At 39.3% G+C, this 21,209-nt stretch overlaps 1 protein-coding gene across 1 annotated transcript; it reads right to left on the bottom strand.

Annotated features, from left to right (window-relative positions):
* Positions 1-363: 363 nt before the first annotated feature.
* Positions 364-2,299, bottom strand: id2b (inhibitor of DNA binding 2b). Its single transcript, XM_079830965.1, has 3 exons — positions 1,766-2,299; positions 1,493-1,553; positions 364-899 (listed from the first exon to the last, which is right to left on the bottom strand). Exons 1-2 carry the CDS (start codon positions 2,099-2,101, stop codon positions 1,497-1,499), a joined length of 393 nt encoding a protein of 130 aa, XP_079687091.1. The 5' UTR covers positions 2,102-2,299; the 3' UTR covers positions 364-899; positions 1,493-1,496.
* Between the last annotated feature and the right edge of the window lie 18,910 nt (positions 2,300-21,209).

The following is a 21,209-nucleotide window of genomic DNA, read 5'->3' as shown; positions in this document are numbered from 1 at the left end:
TTTAGTACTGTGAATTACAGATGGGTGGCACCAGTAGCTCATGCATTACAATTACATCCCACATCCTGAACACTTTTAGTGTGTGAATTATTTAATGACTCAGAGGTTGACTTTTTAGACAAATTTGCATCATTTTTCGCGGTAAGATTCGTCTTGCACAATCAGATTGTTTTCTGCGCCCTTAGTCCGGTTAAACAAACATTTTGACAAAACAAAATTGTGTTGTACATCGACTCATGATTACAGTATTAGTACTTATTTATTTCTTGATGTACCACCCACCCTCCCCAAACCCTTATAATTTGAACCATGTAGTCTTTACATTACAAACTTAATGACAAGAGAGTAGTGTCACAGCCAGTGAACGGTAATAAGTTAATACGCTTTATGCATTTGCAAAAATGAAAACTGCAACAAAAACAATGCATCTGTAAACTACAGCTGAGACAAGGACACTGACTTCATACTTCGCATTTAATTATATACAGTATAAAAGTGCCATTTACCGTACGTTATAATTATAAAAATTTCTGTAATATTATAAACATCACATTTTCAGCAGAAAGAGAAAACAAAAGTACATTTTTACAGAGTCCGCAGTCTTTGACGAACTGGATTAGAGCAGTTAAAATACGCGCTCCATCTTGATAACATAAAAGCAACAACAACAAAAACCTGCTTTTTTGAGATTGCTTGCTTAATTACGGGTCTCCTTTAAAATCTCTCCAGTCTTTTTTGAATCTTCCTTTGGAAGAAAGAATATGAAAGTCCGTAACTAACTCAGAAACTTTTATATGTCCGTTTGAGGGAAGTCCTTTGTCATTCAAGACGAAGTCCAGGCGAATGACACGGGACAAAAAACACAAAAAGCCCCTGTTTTTGCTCCATGCCCGAGACACCTGCAAAAGATTGTGTGAGAGAGGGAGAGAGAGAGGCGTGTTTAGAGAAGGCAAAATGACAGAGATCCGGACAGACTGGCGCCAGGGAGGAAACCACAGGACGTGTTTTTTTCGGACTTTAACCAAACACTAGAGAAATACCGGGCAATCCCATACAGCTTCAGAGTCTACCAGCATCCAACATACACATTAAAATAACGTAGCTATTAGCAAACATTGCGTTATTAAAGAAAGAATTCGCTCAAAAATGAAGATTCCCAACGCTCATGTTGTAGACCTATTTTTGTGTGAATAGAGAATAAATGAAAATTACATTTTTGAGCGAACTGACACTTTAACAGATCAGCTATTCTAGTATGAATATGGCTATCAAAGTTTAATGACATTTCTAACTATTTTATCAAGTTCTAAGCATTATAGCACGTTCAATGACTTATTAAATATATAAAATAGTCAGTGCATAAGGCATAATATATATGTACAGGTGCGACGCAGGACTGACAAACAGCCCAACTGCCCCACGTGCAAAAGTTTTACTTTGTTACAGATCCTCATGTGGAAGCATAAGCACAGTAGTAGAGCATCCAACTTACCATTTCAACGGGACAGGGTTATGAGGTCATCTGAGTTGGTCTCTCTTTGAGGGTTACTGGGCTGTTAATTAACAGAGGTAAACAATGACTTTTCAGTGGAACGGCCAGCACGTTACATTATACATAACGTGCAACATTAATGTGGAAATTATATTGCAGCATTACATTGTTGTCATCCAAATGTTATTTTTTTGTATTCCTTCGCCATGTAACATTTTTCATACGCCATAAATCACATAAAATGTACCACCAAGAAACGTTTTATTGCTTTACCTGGAAGGCGATGATGCTGATATCAGCTCCGAGTGATCTGACAGTCTTTTTTGGAGGGCTCTGTCCGTGGACCTGCTGTTGCGGGTTCTGGTCTAGAGCGATCTGAAGATCCAGAATGTAGTCTATTACATGCTGCAAGATCTCCATCTTACTCACGCTCTTGTTCTGCGGTAAGCTCGGAACGAGCTCCTTCAACCTGCTGTAGCAGTCATTCATGTTGTACAGTAGACTGAGCGGGTCGTCCGACGAGATCTTGCTCCGTGAGATTCCGGGATTATGCTCCGAGAAATACAAGGCGGGTTTCCTTATGGACCTCACCGGACTGACTGCCTTCATAGTGGATATACCGATGTTGTGACTAATTTCGAGGCATGCGATTCTCCCACTGATCTGTGCTGGATGCTTGTTGTCAATGTGTTTATATAGCAACCGAGCTGGGTTTGTTACAAGGCATAAAGAATTAAGCGGATTGGTCGATGAGACGACGTCACTCTGTGAACCGCGGCATCAACATTGGCCAAATTTGCAGCACGTGAGCACCTCCTACATCCTCTGCATTCTTTACTCGTGCTGAAGAGTATCTGAGCAACTGCGTGCGCAGACACATCACATCACGTTTTCATTTGGAACCTAATGATCTTGCAAGGGATACATTTACAACGTCTCACAGCATTAAAGCCCCGGCCACAGTCATATTAAAACTGTATGTTTATTTTGTTTCAAGTCAGTTTGGTTGCCAGCCAATGCATGGACCTTTAAAGACGTTTGCAAATGAGTTGTAAACAGAAATTTTGATTCGCAAACGAGTCAAATCTTCTTAAAGGATTAGTTCACTTTTAAATAAACTTTTGCTGATAATTTACTCACCCCCATGTCATCCAAGATGTCCAGTCGAAAAGAAATTAAGGTTTTGGATGAAAACAGTCCAGGGTTTTTCTCCATATAATGGACTTCAGTGGGACCCAAACGGTTCAAGGTCCAAATGACAGTTTCAGTGCAGCTTCAAAGGACTTTAAACGATACCAGACGATGAATAAGGGTCTTATCTAGCGAAACGATCAGTTTCTGCGAGAAACCGAGCAGTATGCTATTATTTTACCTCTTAACAGAGGAGAGCGATCGTCTCTGAGTTCCGCCATAACTTCCGGAGAGTGAGGTCAAATTTGATCGTGGTTATAGATATATCGATAGTAGATGCCTCATTCTACTGATCTGTGCAGTCGCTAATGAGGCATCTACTTATACATCTATGACCACGATCACAGTTGTTAGGTTTGGCCCCGATCAGACAGAACGCGTTTTTCAGGTTTGAAAATGCGAGGCGCACCGCACCTCTGCGCACCAACCCCCGAATCAGCTGTGCCGTCAGTCTAATCAAGATAACCGTCACAACAACAGAAGGCCCGCCTCTCCATTCATTCGATTGGACAGTGGGTGAAAAACGCGATGACGTCGGGCGCTTTTCTGCTCAGAGTAGAGCTGCGTCCAAAATCAAATACTTCTCTACTATATAGTATGCGAAAAACAGTACGCCAACAGAGTAGTATGTCCGAATTCATGGACACTTTACTATCCCATGAGGCCACGGAAGACGATTTATGAATGGTGATGGGACGCAACTGACGCTGGTAGGTCACATGATCATGACAACATGTCGGTTGTAGTACGTCCGGATTACATTCATACTACATTCACTCATACTATATAGAACGTACTTTAATGGTCGAGAAGTTCGTTCAAATTCAAATGTAGTACCTACTTAAGTACGCGATTTCGGACTCAGCCTAGATTTTTTTCCAACTTCATGTGCTCAGAGCGCTCCTTCAAAAACGCGAGGTGGAGCAGGCGGTTAAAATGTGAGGCGCATAAGCAGTGCGCATAACGCTCTCTGCCAACAGAAATCTATAAAAAAAAGGCGCCTCTCACTGCAAAAACGCGTTCTGTCTATTCGGGGCGTTAGTATGCGAATTGGGACGAACCTATAGCCTCCCAATTAAATTGACTTGAACTAATATGCCTGAAAACCTATCAGTGAATTGATGGCCATATGGGTTATGGTTAACTAGAAACTTGTTTTCGCCACTAAATTCAAAAAGGTAATTGCGACTTTTTATCTCACAATTCTGACTTGAAATTTAACTCGCAATTCAGAGAAGAAAAAAAAATAAGAATAGCGAGATGTAAACTCGTAATTGTGAGATAATTGCGACTTTTTATCTTTTAAATTGTTTTATTCCGTGGCGGAAACAAGCTTCCATAGAATTAAAAGGCAAAATGTTTACGAATAAAACGAGTGAATGACAATATAGTTTTCAAGAGATGAATAAACTGAACAACAAACTGAAAGGTACACAAGAAATTGCAATACACACCCTTATAACTGGATTGGATGTCAGGGAACACTGATGCAATTACATGTGACAAAAGGAACCGCTGCATTGTTTTACTGAGCCGATTCTTTAAGAAACGACCTGCTCGAAAGATTCAAAGTCGTGAACGCGCTCCCCCGAGTCCGCGACTCTCTGGCGCCAAGCTTGTACTCTCTGTGGCCTCTTTGACTTTCAAACTGACGTCAGAGCTGTGCGAACACGCGTAGCCTACTCTTATCACTCTCGAGCTGCATGGTCACTCAGCCTGTGTGCACCTGCAGGACATTGCAACCCTCTCTTTTTCCTCATCTTTGCCTCAGTCTCGTTTTTTAAGCCTTTGATAATGCACAATCAAATAAATAATGTTTACACCACTAAACAAGTTTACTTGGCCTTTTCATCCACAGTAATTGACAGCAGTACACTAGTATTTGCAGGTCCAGCAGGTCAAGTGCAATGCTTAGGAACACAATCCTAATAAAGCAGGATCAGTCTTGTTCCTTGGTCACCCTACCTAAGCCTGAACCTGTAAACACTGTTTCAGCATCACACACTTCATTAATCTTCTATATCTGATACTAATTCTGAATATGGTTCTTATAAAAACATGTGACTTGCAATATTTTAAATGTTATCCATATGATAGAATGTTTCCCATTTATGTCACAGTGACCTAACTGGCAAAAGTTTAAAAATGTAAACTATTTCCGTAGTATAGTAGAGTGGGAAATGTTTACTGGTTTTTATTATGCAAAGGAAGAGTCTGTGAGCCATCACGATGTACTAGTATCTTAAAATTACACAGCGGTGAGTGTTTTTTGACCTTTCCCCCCTGAGACTATCAGTGGTGCAAACACAAAGGAATGTGTCTAACTTTACATGAATGAATGGCATCCCTTGGAGCATCACACAGAACTAAGAGCTAGCCTTTCTGGCTCTCCCTGTGCCCATTACTGATGTACACAAGCCAAAAAGAATAGAGTTTCAGGATAATGTTCTTTTCTCAGCTGTTTCAGGGAAATATGAGCAGAAGAACATGTTTTCTCAATCCAGAGTGCTCCTGAAGTCATGCCAGTTTTCAGAGTTTGTATTCTGAGAACCAGTCATTTCCCGTATCAACTTATGGCCCCACATTTTGGCTCTGTACCCTCTGTGTGTGTTTGTATGAGGTTGAGTGTCAATAATAAGTGATCACTGTACAAAATGCTGCAGCACTGAACCGTTTTCATGCAGTGTGAAATAGTATTGTAAGGGCTGTTTAGTATTTGAAGTAGATAGGCCTCATTACGCAAATGAAAATAATTCATTTCTGCTTTCATGTACTCGGTAGGTGACTACATTGAAAAAAAAATCGAATAATAAAAATAATACGTGATTTTCTGGCAATCACATCGCTAAACTTACATTTAACAAGATTTGTTACCTAGTATTGTGCCTGTACCCCTATCAACATCCATTTGCTTATAAAGTGTTTCAGAAGAGACCTAGAAGCGACAGTTGCATGTTTCCACATCTATCGCATCAGATCCAGCCAATCGTGATGCCCTCAGGTGCAGTCATTTACATGCTCTTTTAGTTTAGGCATGAGAGATGCCTCAGGCATGACTTCACAGGACAGGTGCTGTTTGCCCCGCTGCCCCAGAACTGTGCCGGAACATCAAAGGCGGGAATCAGAAGGATTGTTGAAGAAGAGGTTTAGATACTACATCTGAATTGACCTCAGACCTGTTTCAGGTAACCATGTGCTTAAATCACATAGATGCCATGCGAAGAAAGACTCATGTGGAAATATACTTTCGCACTTTAGGGGAGAGGTCACACCTGACTGTTAGTAAAGAATGCAAGAGGAAGCTAATGTGGTTGTGGCTTTCATCACAGATGATGGATCGAGCTGTGGCTACAATCTCTTTCTATACCAAGACCTATAGTGCTGACCTCCAAATGACAGCAAATAAATACGTTCATACGATATTCAACTACATTGAACTTGAGTGTTTTTTATTATTAAAAAAAACACAACCATGCAATGATATAATGTATAATTTCATCTGAGCCATAGTTTTGTTGGCACAAAAACATTTAGGGGTTTTAAACGAATAAACAATCCGTCAATTAGTGGGCCAGTATCAAACTGAAAGGGTTAATTCACCCAAAAGTTCTGTCATTAAAGGATTAGTTCACCCCAAAATGAAAATTTCCTGATAATTTACTCACCCCCATCTCATCCAAGATGTTCATGGCTTTCTTTCTTCAGTCGAAAAGAAATGACGTTTTCGGAAGAAAACGTTCCAGGATTTTTCATCATATAATGGTTTTCAATTGCAACCAAAATGCTGAAGGTCCAAATCAATGCAGTTTCAAAGCGCTTTGAAGTGCTTCAAATGGTACTGCGCGATCCCAGCTGAGGAATAGGGTCTTATCTGGCAAAACGATCGGTCATTTTCAAAAACAAATAAAAATGAATATACTTTTTAACCTAAATTGTTCATCTTGCGCAGCTCTGTGAGGTGCTAAGGTTAATGTAATCACGTAGGAAAGGTCACGCTAGACATAGGCAGAAGTACCGCCCCCCGTGTTTACAAAGCGCTCGTGTGAAGACTAATACAAATGCCCTTTACCAAAAACAATTTTCAGCTTAGAAATCGTCCGATATCGTTGTTTTACCTTTTTTTTTTGCTAAAGGGTGTTTGTATTAGTCTTCACACGAGCGCATTGTAAACACGGGGGGGCGGTACTTCCGGCTTCGTCTTCCGTGACCTTTTCTACGTGCCGGCTCACTATTTGCCGATTCTGTTCATGTGACTACAACGTCACATGCGTGTGATGCTGACGCAGGAGCTGGCCAATCAGTGGCAAATGCTGAGCCTGTGTTCTGTCATTAATTACTCACCCTCATGTCGTTCCAAACCCATAAGACCTTCGTTCATCTTCGGAACACAAATTAAGATATTTTTGATGACCCCTCCATAGACAGCAACACCATTACCACTTTCAAGACCCAGAAAGGTAGTAAAGACTCCAGTGGTTCAACCTTAATGTTATGAAGCAACGAGAATACTTTTTGTGCGAAAAAAAACAATTTATTCAACAATTTCTTCTCTTCCATGTCAGTCTCCTACGCTGTTCACGTAGTAAACACAGTGCAGCATTTCCGGGTTCTACGTCAGAACGTTGGATCAGTATTGGCCAGCTCCTGCGTCAGCATCCCACGCATGCGTCGTTGTGCTCATGTGAACAGCGTTGGCTAATAGTGAGCCGGCATTCTGACGTAGTACCTGGAAGCGGGTTTGGAATGTCATGAGGGTAATTAATTAATGACAGAACTTTCCTTTTTGGGTGAACTAACCCTTTAAATATTTATGAATAAAACAAAAGAACAACATAACTGAAAACAGTACGGAGACTTAAATCGGTGAATCTTTTTGTAATCTGCTTGTCTGAATGAACCACTTCTCTTTAATGAAAAAGAATGAATCCAACGCTACATGTGAGAGAGAACAGACCATCTAAACGAACCGATTCACTGGAATGTTTCAGACTTTCCAACTCTGCGTATGAGAGAGAAAGAGGACAGTTTATTAACTAATGAACTGGATTGTCCAACGCTACATATGAGACTATTTAGGATGAGATGACTGACTAGAATGAATTGGAAAGCTGCATTTGAGAAAGAGATGACTATTTAGAACAGGAGTGCCCAATCCTATTCCTGGAGATCTACCTACCTGCAAAGTTCAGTTTCAACACACCTGTCTGTGCTTCTGAAGATCTTAATTACCTGGTTCAGTTGTGTTTGATCAGGGTTTGATCTCCAGGAACAGGATTGAGCACCCCTGGTTTAGGACGAACCGATTCACTGGAATGTTCAATGCTACCTGTGTAAGAGGAGATCCGTTTAATACAAACCAACTCACTAGAATGAATCAGACTGTCCATGAGAAAGAGAGAGAATCCATTTAGGTGAACACTTTTGATTATTAACTCAAACGACGCGACTCGTTGAAAAATGAGGTAAATTGGTGAAAAACTACATTATTTTGAAAGCAGCTAAACTAATGTTGTACTACAGAAGAAAAAAAAAATCTAGTTAAAGTAGTGAAGTCGCTATCTTTAGTTAGCTACTCCCACAAACAAACTCTGCAGGTGTTTCAAATGTGTGCCAGTTGCACCTAAGGCTCTTTGGGCTTCCCCACTTATGTCATCAACAACAACAACAACCCCAAACAACTGGAGCAACTTCTAACTACACAAATACTCCAGGATTATAACAAAACTTTTGGAAACTGCCTCATAATTTGTCATCCTTCCAGTTGTCTCCAGTTATATCATGACTGACTTTGAACACAACCCTTTTTTTAGGTGCGCTTTCCTCAGTTGTGAAGCTCAGCTGAGTGTGGTAGGTTGAGTGTCCAGGTGGGGAGCGCATATGCGGGTGTCATGGGGAGTGTGCCTAGCTGGGGGGCTGCTGGTGGTTGTTGAGGATGGGAAGGGCGTTGCCCACAGGGAGAACACCTGCTTACCCTGCACCGCTCTCGCCCCCCTCCCCCACCTGCCCCAGCTGCATGCTGCGGGCATCTGCCCACCTCTGGGTAATGGAGCTGTCACTCTTGCTGGCTGCTCACCACAAAGGCTTGACCTAATTTATCTGTCCTGTCTTCAGCTCACCAGCATGTCCACTGTGAGGCCATGTCTTTCATCAGTTTTAAGTTCTGCATGCTGTAGGATCGCCTGCTTTGTCCTTTGTCGAGGTGAGGTGAAGTTTTAAGAACATTACTGAACAGTTTAATGGAAGAACTGACATTAAATCCACACATGCTTTAACAGGGTTTTTGCCGAATTAAAAAAAAAACCTGCTCCCTTTAAATGTATTAGTTAGCATTTGAATTGATGTAGCCACAGCCTACAAGAACGTTGAATTAGAATTTGAATGACTGTATTCCAATAGAGTGCCTGTCCACTGTTTCAGTGGCCTTGGCTCCAGAAGTATTTTTCCTATTCATTTTCCCATAGCGAAATAGCGTTTAAAGAGTTATAAGCCATGAATCAAACCAATCAGCACAGGGTGAATCATAACATTATAACTTTGACAAAAGGTACATGAGTGTACTTTCTACGGCTTTAATGAGGAGAAATAACTTAATGAAGCAAGTACTTTTGCACTCTATTCAGAAACCTCAACATAGATGATGCATTCTAGGAAATAAAGGGTTTCCACAACGTTCATCGGGAAGCCTTTCTCGCCTCATTTAAAACAACTGAGAAACATTCTCTAAAAGTATTTGTGTGTCACTGAGCAATGTCAGTGCTGGTTTTGATGTAGGTGGCTTCTGTGGAATTGAGCTGGCAGATAAAGGTCACCTTACCTTTATTGCTGTCCTCACACCTGATAACAGTACAGGGTGAACTGCAGGCTGAACACATGACATTAGAGCCTGCAACGGTATATGTTCTTTACACCATAACAATCCTCCCCCCTCTCTCTCACACACACACCTTTGTTCTCCTCTAGCATTTACAGTAGAGGTCATCTAACAGATGGGCACCAACCTTGAATTGTAACTCTTGCGGTTTTGAAGTCTGTTCTCTGCAGTGTGCATGGTTCTTAAGGTTCTCACTGATGTCAGTGTCACATTATTCCAGCTCCATTCACACACCAGCACTCAATAATCATAGTATTAGTGCCACATTCCAGATTTTACATCTAAAGTTGTGTATTAACAAGGAGGAATGAAAAGCAGTGAAGTCACTCTACAGCAGCAGGACCAGGGCTCTTCAGCTGGGTGTGAATGAAATGTAATAAAAATTGCAGGAGGGGCTGTATGAGCCGCTGGAATAAGAAGAGATGACGTTAATGTCAAACTCTCCCAGATATGTGGTATCTCTCTGCCATGCATGCAGTCATCATTTAGGCAGCTGTAAAAAATAAAAACTAATATTGCACACAGTTCAGCCACCAACTTGGCCCTCTGAGCTACAAACTGACAACTTTTCAACTGTTTATTTCTTTCTCATTGTTCATCTGATGGATAACAACTCAACGATGATTTCTACCGATACACAAAAAAAAGAAAGATTTATGGTGCTGTTCACTTTATTAAAGCAATTCATCTTGATTTAACACCATTATATTAGGTTTCTGGTTCAAATGTAATTGATTCATGTTAAACTGACTTAAAACCGTTACTCTTTGACATAACTTGATGTTTTCATTTTGAAATAACATGTTTCAATCAAGTAACCCAAAGAAATAAGACTTTCACTTCCCATCATGCTTTGCAAAGGGGCTGAATTCGGAGACTAAATGTTTAAATAAAGTTCAATTTGATGCATTTTTAACAAGATGAGAAAATTGAGAGACTTTTTAATGTTTTGTTATGTTGGTATTTAAAAGTTTGTGTTATGTTAGTGTTTTGGAGGTGACCATTGTGGTGAAGTGTAGAGCATGTGCTTGGGGTGAGGATCTACTAATAACTATTCAAAGTTGTTTGGATAATAAAAAACTACTCTAGGCATGCCATGGATGTAACAAAACCATCTTCTGGCTAGCCAATAAAATCTTGTAAAAGGTTTTTGTAAATGCTCTCAAAAGCTATTCTTTGAATTAATGTAACTAAATCATGGAAAGGATTTCCATGTGATTAAATGGCTTTCTTTCAGCATTAAGCACTTTTGTTAGGCTAACCTAAATAAATTAGTTGGTCCAAAACATTGCAAATTAGTTGGGCTGACACTATTAAATTAAGCTGTGCCTAACCATAGTAAATAAGTTGAATCAACCTTAATAAATTAAGTTGACCCAACATAAGTACATCAAATTGGAATAACAGAATTGCATAATGCTGAAATAAAGCAAGTTAATCATGTGGAAATACTTTCCATGATTTTTTTATGTTCATTCAAAGAGCAATTTTTTTGAGTGTATCATAATCCATTGAAACAAACTTAAATGTAATATTCTGCATAACATTTTCTTAGTATATTCGGCATAGTATCCAAAAATCAAGTTAATCTAAGAACCAAAATAGCTAATAAAATATTTCAGATTATATATCTTGAATTTTTTCTTTTTTGTATCTCCTTGGATTTTTTTCTACAGCATAAATCTAACAAAATATAATTTCAAGTTATGCAGTAAAAATATCTAAACATTCTGTGTGTGTATGTATACACACATTACATATACACCAATCAGGCATAACATTATTACTACCTTCCTAATAATGTGTTGGTCCACCTTTTGCTGCCAAAATAGCCCTGACCTGTCGAGGCATGGACTCCACTAGACCCCCCTGGTGTGCTGTGGTAAGATGTTAGCAGCAGATCCTTTAAGTCCTGCAAGTTGCGAGGTGGGGCCTCCATGGATCGGACTTGTTTGTTCAGCACATCCCACAGATTGGATTGGGATCTGGGGAATTTGGAGGCCAAACCAACACTTCAAACTCGTTGTTGTGCTCCTCAAACCATTCCTGAAACATTTTTGCTTTGTGGCAGGGCGCATTATCCTGCTGAAAGAGGCCACAGCCACCAGGGAATATGTTTCCATGAAAGGGTGTACATGGTCTGCAACAATGCTTAGGTAGGTGGTGTGTGTCAAAGTAACATCCACATGGATGGCAGGACCCAAAGCATCACACTGCCTCCGCCAGCTTGCCTTCTTCCCATAGTGTATCCTGGTGCCATGTGTTCCCCAGGTAAGCGACACACACGCACCCAGCCATCCACGTGATGTGAAAGAAAACGTGATTAATCAGACCAGGCCACCTTCTTTCATTGCTCCGTGGTCCAGTTCTGATGCTCACATGCCCACTGTGGGCCCTTTCGGCGATGGACAGGGGTCAGCATGGGCACCCTGACTGGTCTGCGGCTATGCAGCCACAAACGCAACAAACTGCGATGCACTGTGTATTCTGACACCTTTCTATCAGAACCAGCATTAACTTCTTGAGCAATTTGAGCTACAGTAGCTCGTCTGTTTGATCGGACCACACGGGACAGCCTTCGCTCCCCAAATGCATCAATGTGCCTTGGCCGCCCATGACCCTGTTGCCGGTTCACCACTGTTCCTTCCTTGGATCACTTTTGATAGATACTGACCACTGCAAACCGGGAACACCCCACAAGAGCAGCAGTTTTGGAGATATTTTATATCTAAAATATAGATAAAGATATTTTTTGTTGTTGTTGCAGTTTGCAGTATCACATTAGTCTTCAAACACATAGAATTTTAATCTTGCAGTCAACAGCCTCATCCCTAAACAGTAACATTTGTTTTTAGCATTATTACAAAGCTTCATACAGCCATTATAGTTTCTATTATTTTCCACCATTTTTGGTTGGTGTAGTGTCATTTTAGAGATTTACACTGACAAGGGGTCATATTCTGCACCTGTGATTCACCATTGTCATAATTTGTTAATGGTCTTGCAATGATGGTGGAAGCAGAAGCTTCTCGCTTCCTGAGTAAGTGCCATTAGAAGCCATCTGTGAGGTTCCTCTGTCCTTATGCCATAGAGCGTCTGTCATTGCTCTCCAAAAATCATAGCACTGTCTGAAATCCACTTCTACTGCATTATCACTGCCAGATGATATCAAAGGCAATGTGCTATGCTTACACAGAATAAAAATTTAAGTGCCACATATAAACTACAAAAAGCCATTGTATTGCTTATGGCTGAAAAGGGGTAGTTATAAACATCTATAAATTTGAAGGTGCAGGAGGATTTCATTGACTTTTAACGAGGCCGATCTCACGAAAATGCGTATAAATAATACAAGTTTGCAATCTCGTGGAATGTATACGGCAAAATGAGTTTTGGCGTGCAAATGGTACGCCGTTTTTCGCGTGCATATGATACCTTCTTTATAGTGTATTATACGTACGAACCCCCCACCCCCACCCTACCCAAAAGCGTGTCATATACACGCCATAAAGTGCGTATCATATGCACACGAAAAAATGCGTAGCATATGCACGCCAAAATACATTCCACGAGATTGCACACTCGTACTATTGATACGCATTGTCATGAGATCGTGTTGCTTTTAACTCAAATTATTGGTATGGGTTTTTCATGTTTACACATCACATTAAGAATCTGGAAGAAAACTAAACTTATGGATCTAAAGTGAACGTTATATAAATACTTATTTACTAAGTCTGTATTAGAAGTATGCAGAATTGTAGCTCAAGGCTTCAGGTTCTGCTCTCTGGCAACTTAGGTTCATGCAACAAGGTCACCTCAGAATTTGTGTGGTGAACTCTTCTCTTGGCAGGACTGCTTGCACTTAATCAGACAAAATTATGTATTAAAAGTCTAACAAATGAAACAAGCTGGTTGTAAAATATGTGGAGGCTGCTTTAAAAACTAGACTTTTAGGAGCGAGTATTCTGGGTGAGACCTTGCACAGGAGACACGGGAGACACTGAATCATGAGACAATAGCTCAGATTGCAATAGCCCTCACTGTTAGGTCAGGACAGAGCAGTAATCATCTCTATGCGCTGGAGACAGTCATTTTGAGGCATCATGGATTTCTTTAAGGATATCTTAGGCCCTGTGGAAAATCACTTCTAATTAACTGTCTTTAGGGTGAGGTAATTTTAAAATGCAGCTTAGCATCTACATACTGTAATAGAGTCCAGCTGACTCAAAAGATTGACAGAGTGCTTATCTCAAATCTGTTTTTATTTCCAGGATGATTTGGTCTCCACCCTGGAATGGTGCGTTCATTTCCCTGGGCAAGGACATCCGCAAATGTGTGTGCAGAAGGCATTGAGACAGATAATCTAATCTGCCACTGAGTGCAAGGAGGGAGGTCCCCGTCACAGGGTGTTGTTCAAGTTCTGCCATTCTTGCTTTACAGTGTTTAAACCTGTATGGATGGATTTTGGACACCCATACATGAAAATTTTGTCATAATTTACTCACCATCAAGATATTTTGAAGAATATGGGTAACCAAACAGTCAATGGAACCCATTGACTTTCATATAGTATGGAAAAAATACTATTGGAAATCAACTGTATATCTTCTTTTGTGTTCAGCAGAAGAAAGAAATTCATTCTCATTCAAACCATCTCTTTAACTGACAACAATAACACCACCTCACTTCTCTGTTTGCTCAGGGGTCTTGAAAACAAACTCTGTCCTCTCTTTTCCTCCCTCAGACCTCGTAATCTTCTGTCTGCTTATCGTCCACAGACTCTCTCTCACATTCCTAAGATTTAGCACAACTCTAGTGGATGTCAAAGAAGTGCACGTTTCAGCGTGCATGTGGCTCTTATCTGCAGCTGAAGGGAAGTGAACAAAGTGAGGAAATGGCTGGTTAGGATTAGTCTTCCTGCAATGCTAAGGATTTGGGGTGATTCAAATTTGTCTTGTGAGGTTATAGTTTTGGGACTGCTTTTGGTACACGTGGCCCTGTATACACCTGACTGAACAGCCGTCAAGCGTAATGTGATCATGTAAAATGTTAATGGTGCATGAATTGCTTCCCCCAGATCTAATTCACAGCATCGAAGTTTGAGCAAATTTAAGTTTCCCCTTAAACAAAGTACAATTTAAGAAAGACCTGATTTAATGGCCTTTAATGGGCTGTAATTTGCAGATCCGATAAAATCAGTTGGTGAAGGATTTTTTTCCCCCACTGGCTCAGCCAGAAAACCAGTCTTTTATTTCATTAGACATTTTTCATGTTAAATGTTTTACATTTTGTTCTTTCTCCTGTCAGTTACAAGAGTGCTTCCTTTAAAGCTAGAAAATGAATAGTGTCACCAAATGGAATTGCACAACTAATGACAGTATTCAATCAGGTTTCCCTGCCACCAGTGTTGTTACTGTTACTTGAAATAAAATAAAGTATAAATATCAGACGAAAATGTTAAAGTTAAACCTAAAAATAAAAAATATATAAACATTGAAATGTTGCCTTGGCAACTAACTGAAATAAATAAAAATTATAAATATATTTACAAATAAATATATATACAAATAAATATATATATATATATATATATATATATATATATATATATATATATATATATATATATATATATATATATATATATATATATATATATATATATATATATATAAAATAAGTACATAAAATAAAAACTTTGAAATGAAAAAAAATTTGAAATATACTAAAAATAAAAGTTAATCAAAATATTAATAAATACTATAATAGTATCCACAAGTTTCCTATGCCCCATGAAGCCTTGCGTCAAAAGTGGGAGCGTCTTCCGGGTTGAAGTAAATAAGCGGGACTTAATGCATTTCCATTTATGTGCACGTTTTTGTATCGGACGAGCGCATGAGTGTTTCATGTGCATCTTTCCATTCAGCATTTTTTGATGCGATATCCCAAAATGTGCATAAAAATAGGTGGATGGAAACAGCTGATTGACATTCAACAGTTGACAGTCATTCAAGCTATCCAAATTTGCTAACAATGTGAGAACACAACCTCAACAAACTTTAAAAAGGGTGAAACAACAGTACCTTTATTCTCTGCGGTAGTTGGTTGGGAGGATGACGTGAAGAGTGGCCTCGTATCACGTACCGTAGCATTTTTAGCTATTTTCTAGATTCATTAGCCTGTGATGGTAAGGTGATGAGCAATTTGAAAAGCTCAGAGGCGTATCAGTATCTGTCGGAAACGATCTAAAAGCGGACATTGAGCCAAGCCTGAGCCTACACGTATCCCATCACAAGGCATGGGTGCTAGCATCAGCGACAGGTGAAGTACAGACAGCGGGTTGTTCATGTATTAGGGCCAGGACGCTGTTGTAGTCATGCAGCAGCTTTTGTGGAAGGTCAGTAAAGTAAGGACAGTTAAGGGCACGAAAATGTTATTGTTTATTGTATTACGATATAACTAATAAATGTACTAAACTGAAATGTTTAGTGTGTCATTCATGTTGCAAATGTTGCTTCGCAGTAGCTTTAACTTAACCCTTGTGGCACCATCTGATAATTTTTTTTTAAAAATTATAATTTTGAAACCTTACCAATGATCCAAAAAACACTTAGCCTCTTCACTAACTAGCACACAAAATACCATTGGTATACTACTTCCGCTGTCTCACCGGAAGTTGTACCCACATTCTTTTTTAGAGTAGCGCCTCCCGAAAAAGGTAGATATAAATAATATTAAAATAACACTGCCAGCCATTAGTTGGGTAAACTAAAAAATAGTTCTACCCCAAACTCACATTATTGGTCGAGCCAGTGTCACAGTCTCAGGCTGTTTGGGGATGCAACAAACAGAACAATCAATCAATCAGAATCATGTTTTGAGAGCACAGAGCCACAGTGTTTACACATTTGGTGGGAATCAATCTATGAATATCTTGTAGTTTTTTTTATACTTATTCATGAAAATGTAATTTTATGGTGGCATCTCATTTGAATTTTAAATCATTTGTAAAACAGACACGGATCTACCACACATTGCAGTATCAATGAATTGCATTATGCTGATAAGCAGTTTGTGGCTTCAGTTTTCTAATCGGATACCTGGCACATCAAGTGCTGCCATCAGCATATTCATCCCGAGCAGAAGAGGTGCTCCAGCTCTGTATTTCAGAGAAGAGTAATGGACCTCCTCCAGCACCAGTGCAGTCAGGTCACCTAACGGTCCCTGATCCATTAGAGTGAAAATTGCCTTCTCACTTCATCTTCTACATGTTCCAAGTAATAAAGGCAAGACATACATAGGTTTCCATTGGCATCCATATCAGCTACACAATGAACAATGTTCTGAGAAAGACATAAATAAGGGTCCATTTACCACAGCGTTTTTGGATTTTACTGCCCGAAAAATGAATCTGGTTAAAATCGGTAGTTTAAAGGTAGTTCACCCAAAAATGAAAATTCTTTCATTAAATACTAACCCTCATGTTGTTCCAAATCCGTAAGACTTCTGTTCATCTTCGGAACACAAATGAAGATGCCTTTGATGAAATCTGAAAAATTTCTGTCTGTCCATTGACAGTCTATGCAACTACCCCTTTGAAGCTTCAAAAAGTTCATAAAGAGATCATAAAACGAATACAATTGATCGGTTTAGTCAAATTTTTCTTTTAAGTGACACGATTGCTTTATATGATGAACAGATTTAATTTAGCCTTTTATTCACATATAAATCACATATCTCATTTGAGCTTCGGAAAGAACCAATGAGGTTCATTCTCATGTGTTACGCCCATTTGAGCTTCCGCAAGAACCAATGAGGTTTGTTCTCGCACATCAAGCAGGTTCAGTTAAACTTCTGTTGATGTTCGCTGATCAATGTTTTTATGTGAATAAAAGCCTAAATTCAATCTGTTCATCATATAAAATGATCGTGTCTTTTCAGAAAGTTTGGACTAAGACTAATATTTATGATCTCTTTATGAACTTTTTGAAGCATCAAAGCGGCAGTTGCATAGACTGTCAATGGAGAGACAGAAATCTCACAGATTTGAAGGTGAGTAAATGATGAGATCATTTTAATTTATGGGTGAACAAACCCTTTAACATTTCTCTTACAAGATGCACACAACCGAATTACCACATTTTTTGTTAGCAAATGTGTTCACTTGAACTGTTTTCAGTTATTTCTACATTAGCCAGTTCTCAGGGTGATCCATGCAATACAAATTATCAATTTACCGGTAACGCTTTACAATAAGGTTCATTATTTAACATTCGTTAACTGCATTAGTTAACATGAACTAATAATGAACTGCACTTTAAAAGCATTTATTTATCTTTGTTAATATTAATTTCAACATTTACTAATGCATTATTCAAATCTTGCTAACATTAGTTAATGCACTGTGAAATAACATGAACAAACCATGAACAGCTGTATTTTTATTGGCTAACGTTAATAAAGATTAACTAATGCTGAACAGATGTGTTGTTCATGGTTAGTTCATGTTAACTAATGCGTTAAAATGTTAACTAATACAATCTTATTGTAAAGTGTTACCAATTTACCAGTGTACCATGTGTGACGTTTTGGAAAAAAGTCAGCATACTTTGCTAATTATATTAAGTTACGGAATGCAAGCCTGCAGAAAATATGCCAAAACAATCGACAACAGCAGCAACACACCACCACCAGAGAACACTGAAAGGATTCAGACTCACTATCTGCTGAATACCAGTGTATTGTGCTTCGGAAGCCCTCGGTAGAAAGCATCTTGCCGTCCCTCAGGGATTCTGGTTATCCATTTCTGAAAGTTTACAGCTCATTGTGGTGTAAACCACAGGAATCAGCCTCTCACTTCCATCAGTGTCAAAGTGAGGCCCTGGTTAAATTCACAAAAATGAATGAATCAGAATCATTTGTTCAATTAAACAAAACATTCAATTTACTGACTTCAACTGCATGACTTCAGTAGAATTGGAAGAGAGTGCAAATATTGTGTGCACTACTTTTTGATACTTTTATAGTACTTTTTTATATAATTATGTATAATGTATAATTCTTAAAAGTTTCATTATGTTTATAAAAGACCAAATTTTAATTTCGGGGGGAACTTAAAAACTTTAAGTAGACAATCTTCTTTCATACTGTATAATCAAGTTGATGCCCATAGAGCTTGTCATGTCATTTGCAAGACAAACAGTTATGCACAAACCTGTAAATGAGCAGGGGGGTGTGGTGTCGGTTGAGTCTGCAACATAAGAATAACTCTTTGTAGCACTTAACAGTAATGTACTGTGCACAGACAACGCGCCCATACCACTATTTGAATATTTCACAGCATGCGTGTTTCTGTGTATGCATATGCGTACACGGGTGCCCAGAGCAGTACAGATGCACGATGACCCCCAATAGTATTTTGCATGTGTGCGTGCAATCTGCCGAAAGAGTGAGCCTGGCAGGCTGGCTCAAAGGGCAGATAGAGGATAACATGCAAACCGCCCAGTATTAGTGAGCTTCTATTGTTGAGCAACACGTTTACTAGGTAAATGTTTGAGCTTCTTTGCCTATAGGCGCATGGTGTGGTACCATTCTCATATCCAGGTGGTGTCTGATAAATGAGGAAACAGAAATTTTGAATTTTGGGAATGTACTCATCATGTAGGCCTATATAATGCTCATCAGTTAGCATATGAAACAATTCATCAGCTCTTTCTGTAATTCTTTGCAGCACCTCAGACGAGGTGATAGTGTCACTACATTAAATTAACAGACTAAAGGGGCGGTCACACTGCACTTTTCATTCCATTGACTACCATTCAAACGCATGAGAATGCGTCAGACCGGAAACGCAAGCTCATATGACCAAGCTCTCCAGACCACCATAACTTCCTGCGAATAAGGTCAAAATACCAGCGCGATCATAGAAATATATACGTAGATTCCTCATTTGACCGATCCGCGCAGACACTAATGAGGCATCTATGTATATATCTATGACGCGCCGGTATTTTGACCTTATTCGCAGGAAGTTATGGCGGTCTGGAGAGCTGATGACATTCGTCTGATAATAGGTGAAATAATAGCATAAATACTGCTCGGTTTCTCGCAGAAACCGATCGTTTTGTGTCTTAAAGGGTTAGTTCACCCAAAAATGAAAATTCTGTCATTAATTACTCACCCTCATGCCAACGCCGGATCTGCGTAATATTCTCGCGCATGCGTCATGGAGGCCTACACGGAAGACAAGAACAAGTTGGATAAAGGCGTTATTTAGATTTTTTTTTGCGCACAAAAACTAGTCGTCGCTTCGTAAAATTATTGTAGAGCCACTGTGGTGAGATGGACTTTGTAACGATGTTTTAAGTGCCTTTTATGGGTCTTGTGAGTGTAAATGTACTGAATGCCAATGGAGGCCTATCTGAAGCCTTTCTCAGCCATCAGCTTTCAACAAAAATATCTTGATTTGTGTTCCGAAGATGAACGGAGGTCTTACGGGTGTCGAACGACATGAGGGTGAGTAATTAATGACATTGGTCATTAATTAATTTTTGGGTGAACTAACCCTTTAAGACATCAATGTGTCGCCACAAGCCGCAGGGTTTAATTTGAAGTTGTCTGTGCATGTTTTTTTTACTCTGATAGAATTGGGCCCCATTCACATGCATTATACGACTGACAGACAGCAACGGTTGGAGTTAAAAATCTTCATTTGTGTTCTACTGAAGAAACAGACACCTACATCTTGGATGCCTTGGGGGTAAGCAGAAAAACATCAAATTTTCGTTTTTGGGTGAACTTTCCCTTTAATAATTAGATCAAATTAATAATTTACTCAACCCCATATGAATAGATCGTGACTAATATTAAAACTTAATAAAAGCATCCAAAAGTTTAAAATATGCATGGCTGTGTTTGGATGGCTAAGTCTAACAAGCGTCTATTTAGCCATTAAAAAAAGTAAAAGACACCATCCTGTGCGTAATCACACACAGCACTTCCCACTCCAGTCCATGTGGTGGAAAACTGCATCACTGTATTAAATTTACCCAACATAATATTAATTCAACTATTTCCTTTTGCAAGAGAATGTTAAGTTTAGTTCTGAATACACTATGCAGACATTCTGACATTTAATACACATTTAAAGTGCCCCTATTATGGATTTTTGAAAATTACCTTTCATTCAATTACCTTAGTGTGTAACATTAGCCTGAATGCCAGCCGAACTTAGCCCCACCGACAACATTTCGGTCTGGACTTGATCCGTTGTGGAGCAACTATGCTCGAACAAGAGCTATTCGGACCAATCAAATTGTCAGGGCGGGCTTTATTCGATGATGGACCAACAGTGACGTAATCATGCATGCCACCAAAGAGCGCTTGGGTTGAATTCGTTCTAATCCTTAACGGAGAACTTGTTTTTATCCTATACTATTTCTCTCAAAAATGATGATTGTGTTGGTAAGTACTCCGTGTATCCTTAAATTCTTTTTTACAACACCGGCAAAGATTGTTTACACTCATCTTCTTCTTCTACTACTTCCAGCGTGCGTGCAGTTGCTCTGATTGGTTGTAGGTTTATCCAATTGAGTACAGAGGCATTTTCTTTCCTGGTTCGGTTGAACACGCCTCATAATCAAAGCCCAATGG

Source organism: Gobio gobio (assembly GCF_949357685.1).
Source record: "Gobio gobio genome assembly, chromosome: 12".
Lineage (NCBI taxonomy): Eukaryota > Metazoa > Chordata > Actinopteri > Cypriniformes > Gobionidae > Gobio > Gobio gobio.
This window is presented reverse-complemented; position numbering and strand designations above follow the sequence as displayed.

What these genes read in the sequence shown, in the direction of transcription:
- id2b (XM_079830965.1), bottom strand. Translation starts at nt 2,101, where the DNA reads ATGAAGGCAGTCAGTCCGGTGAGGTCCATAAGGAAACCCGCCTTGTAT. An exon ending in TCAGCATCATCGCCTTCCAG is followed by an intron (nt 1,554 to 1,765) that starts GTAAAGCAATAA and finishes GTTAATTAACAG; the next exon opens with CCCAGTAACCCTCAAAGAGA.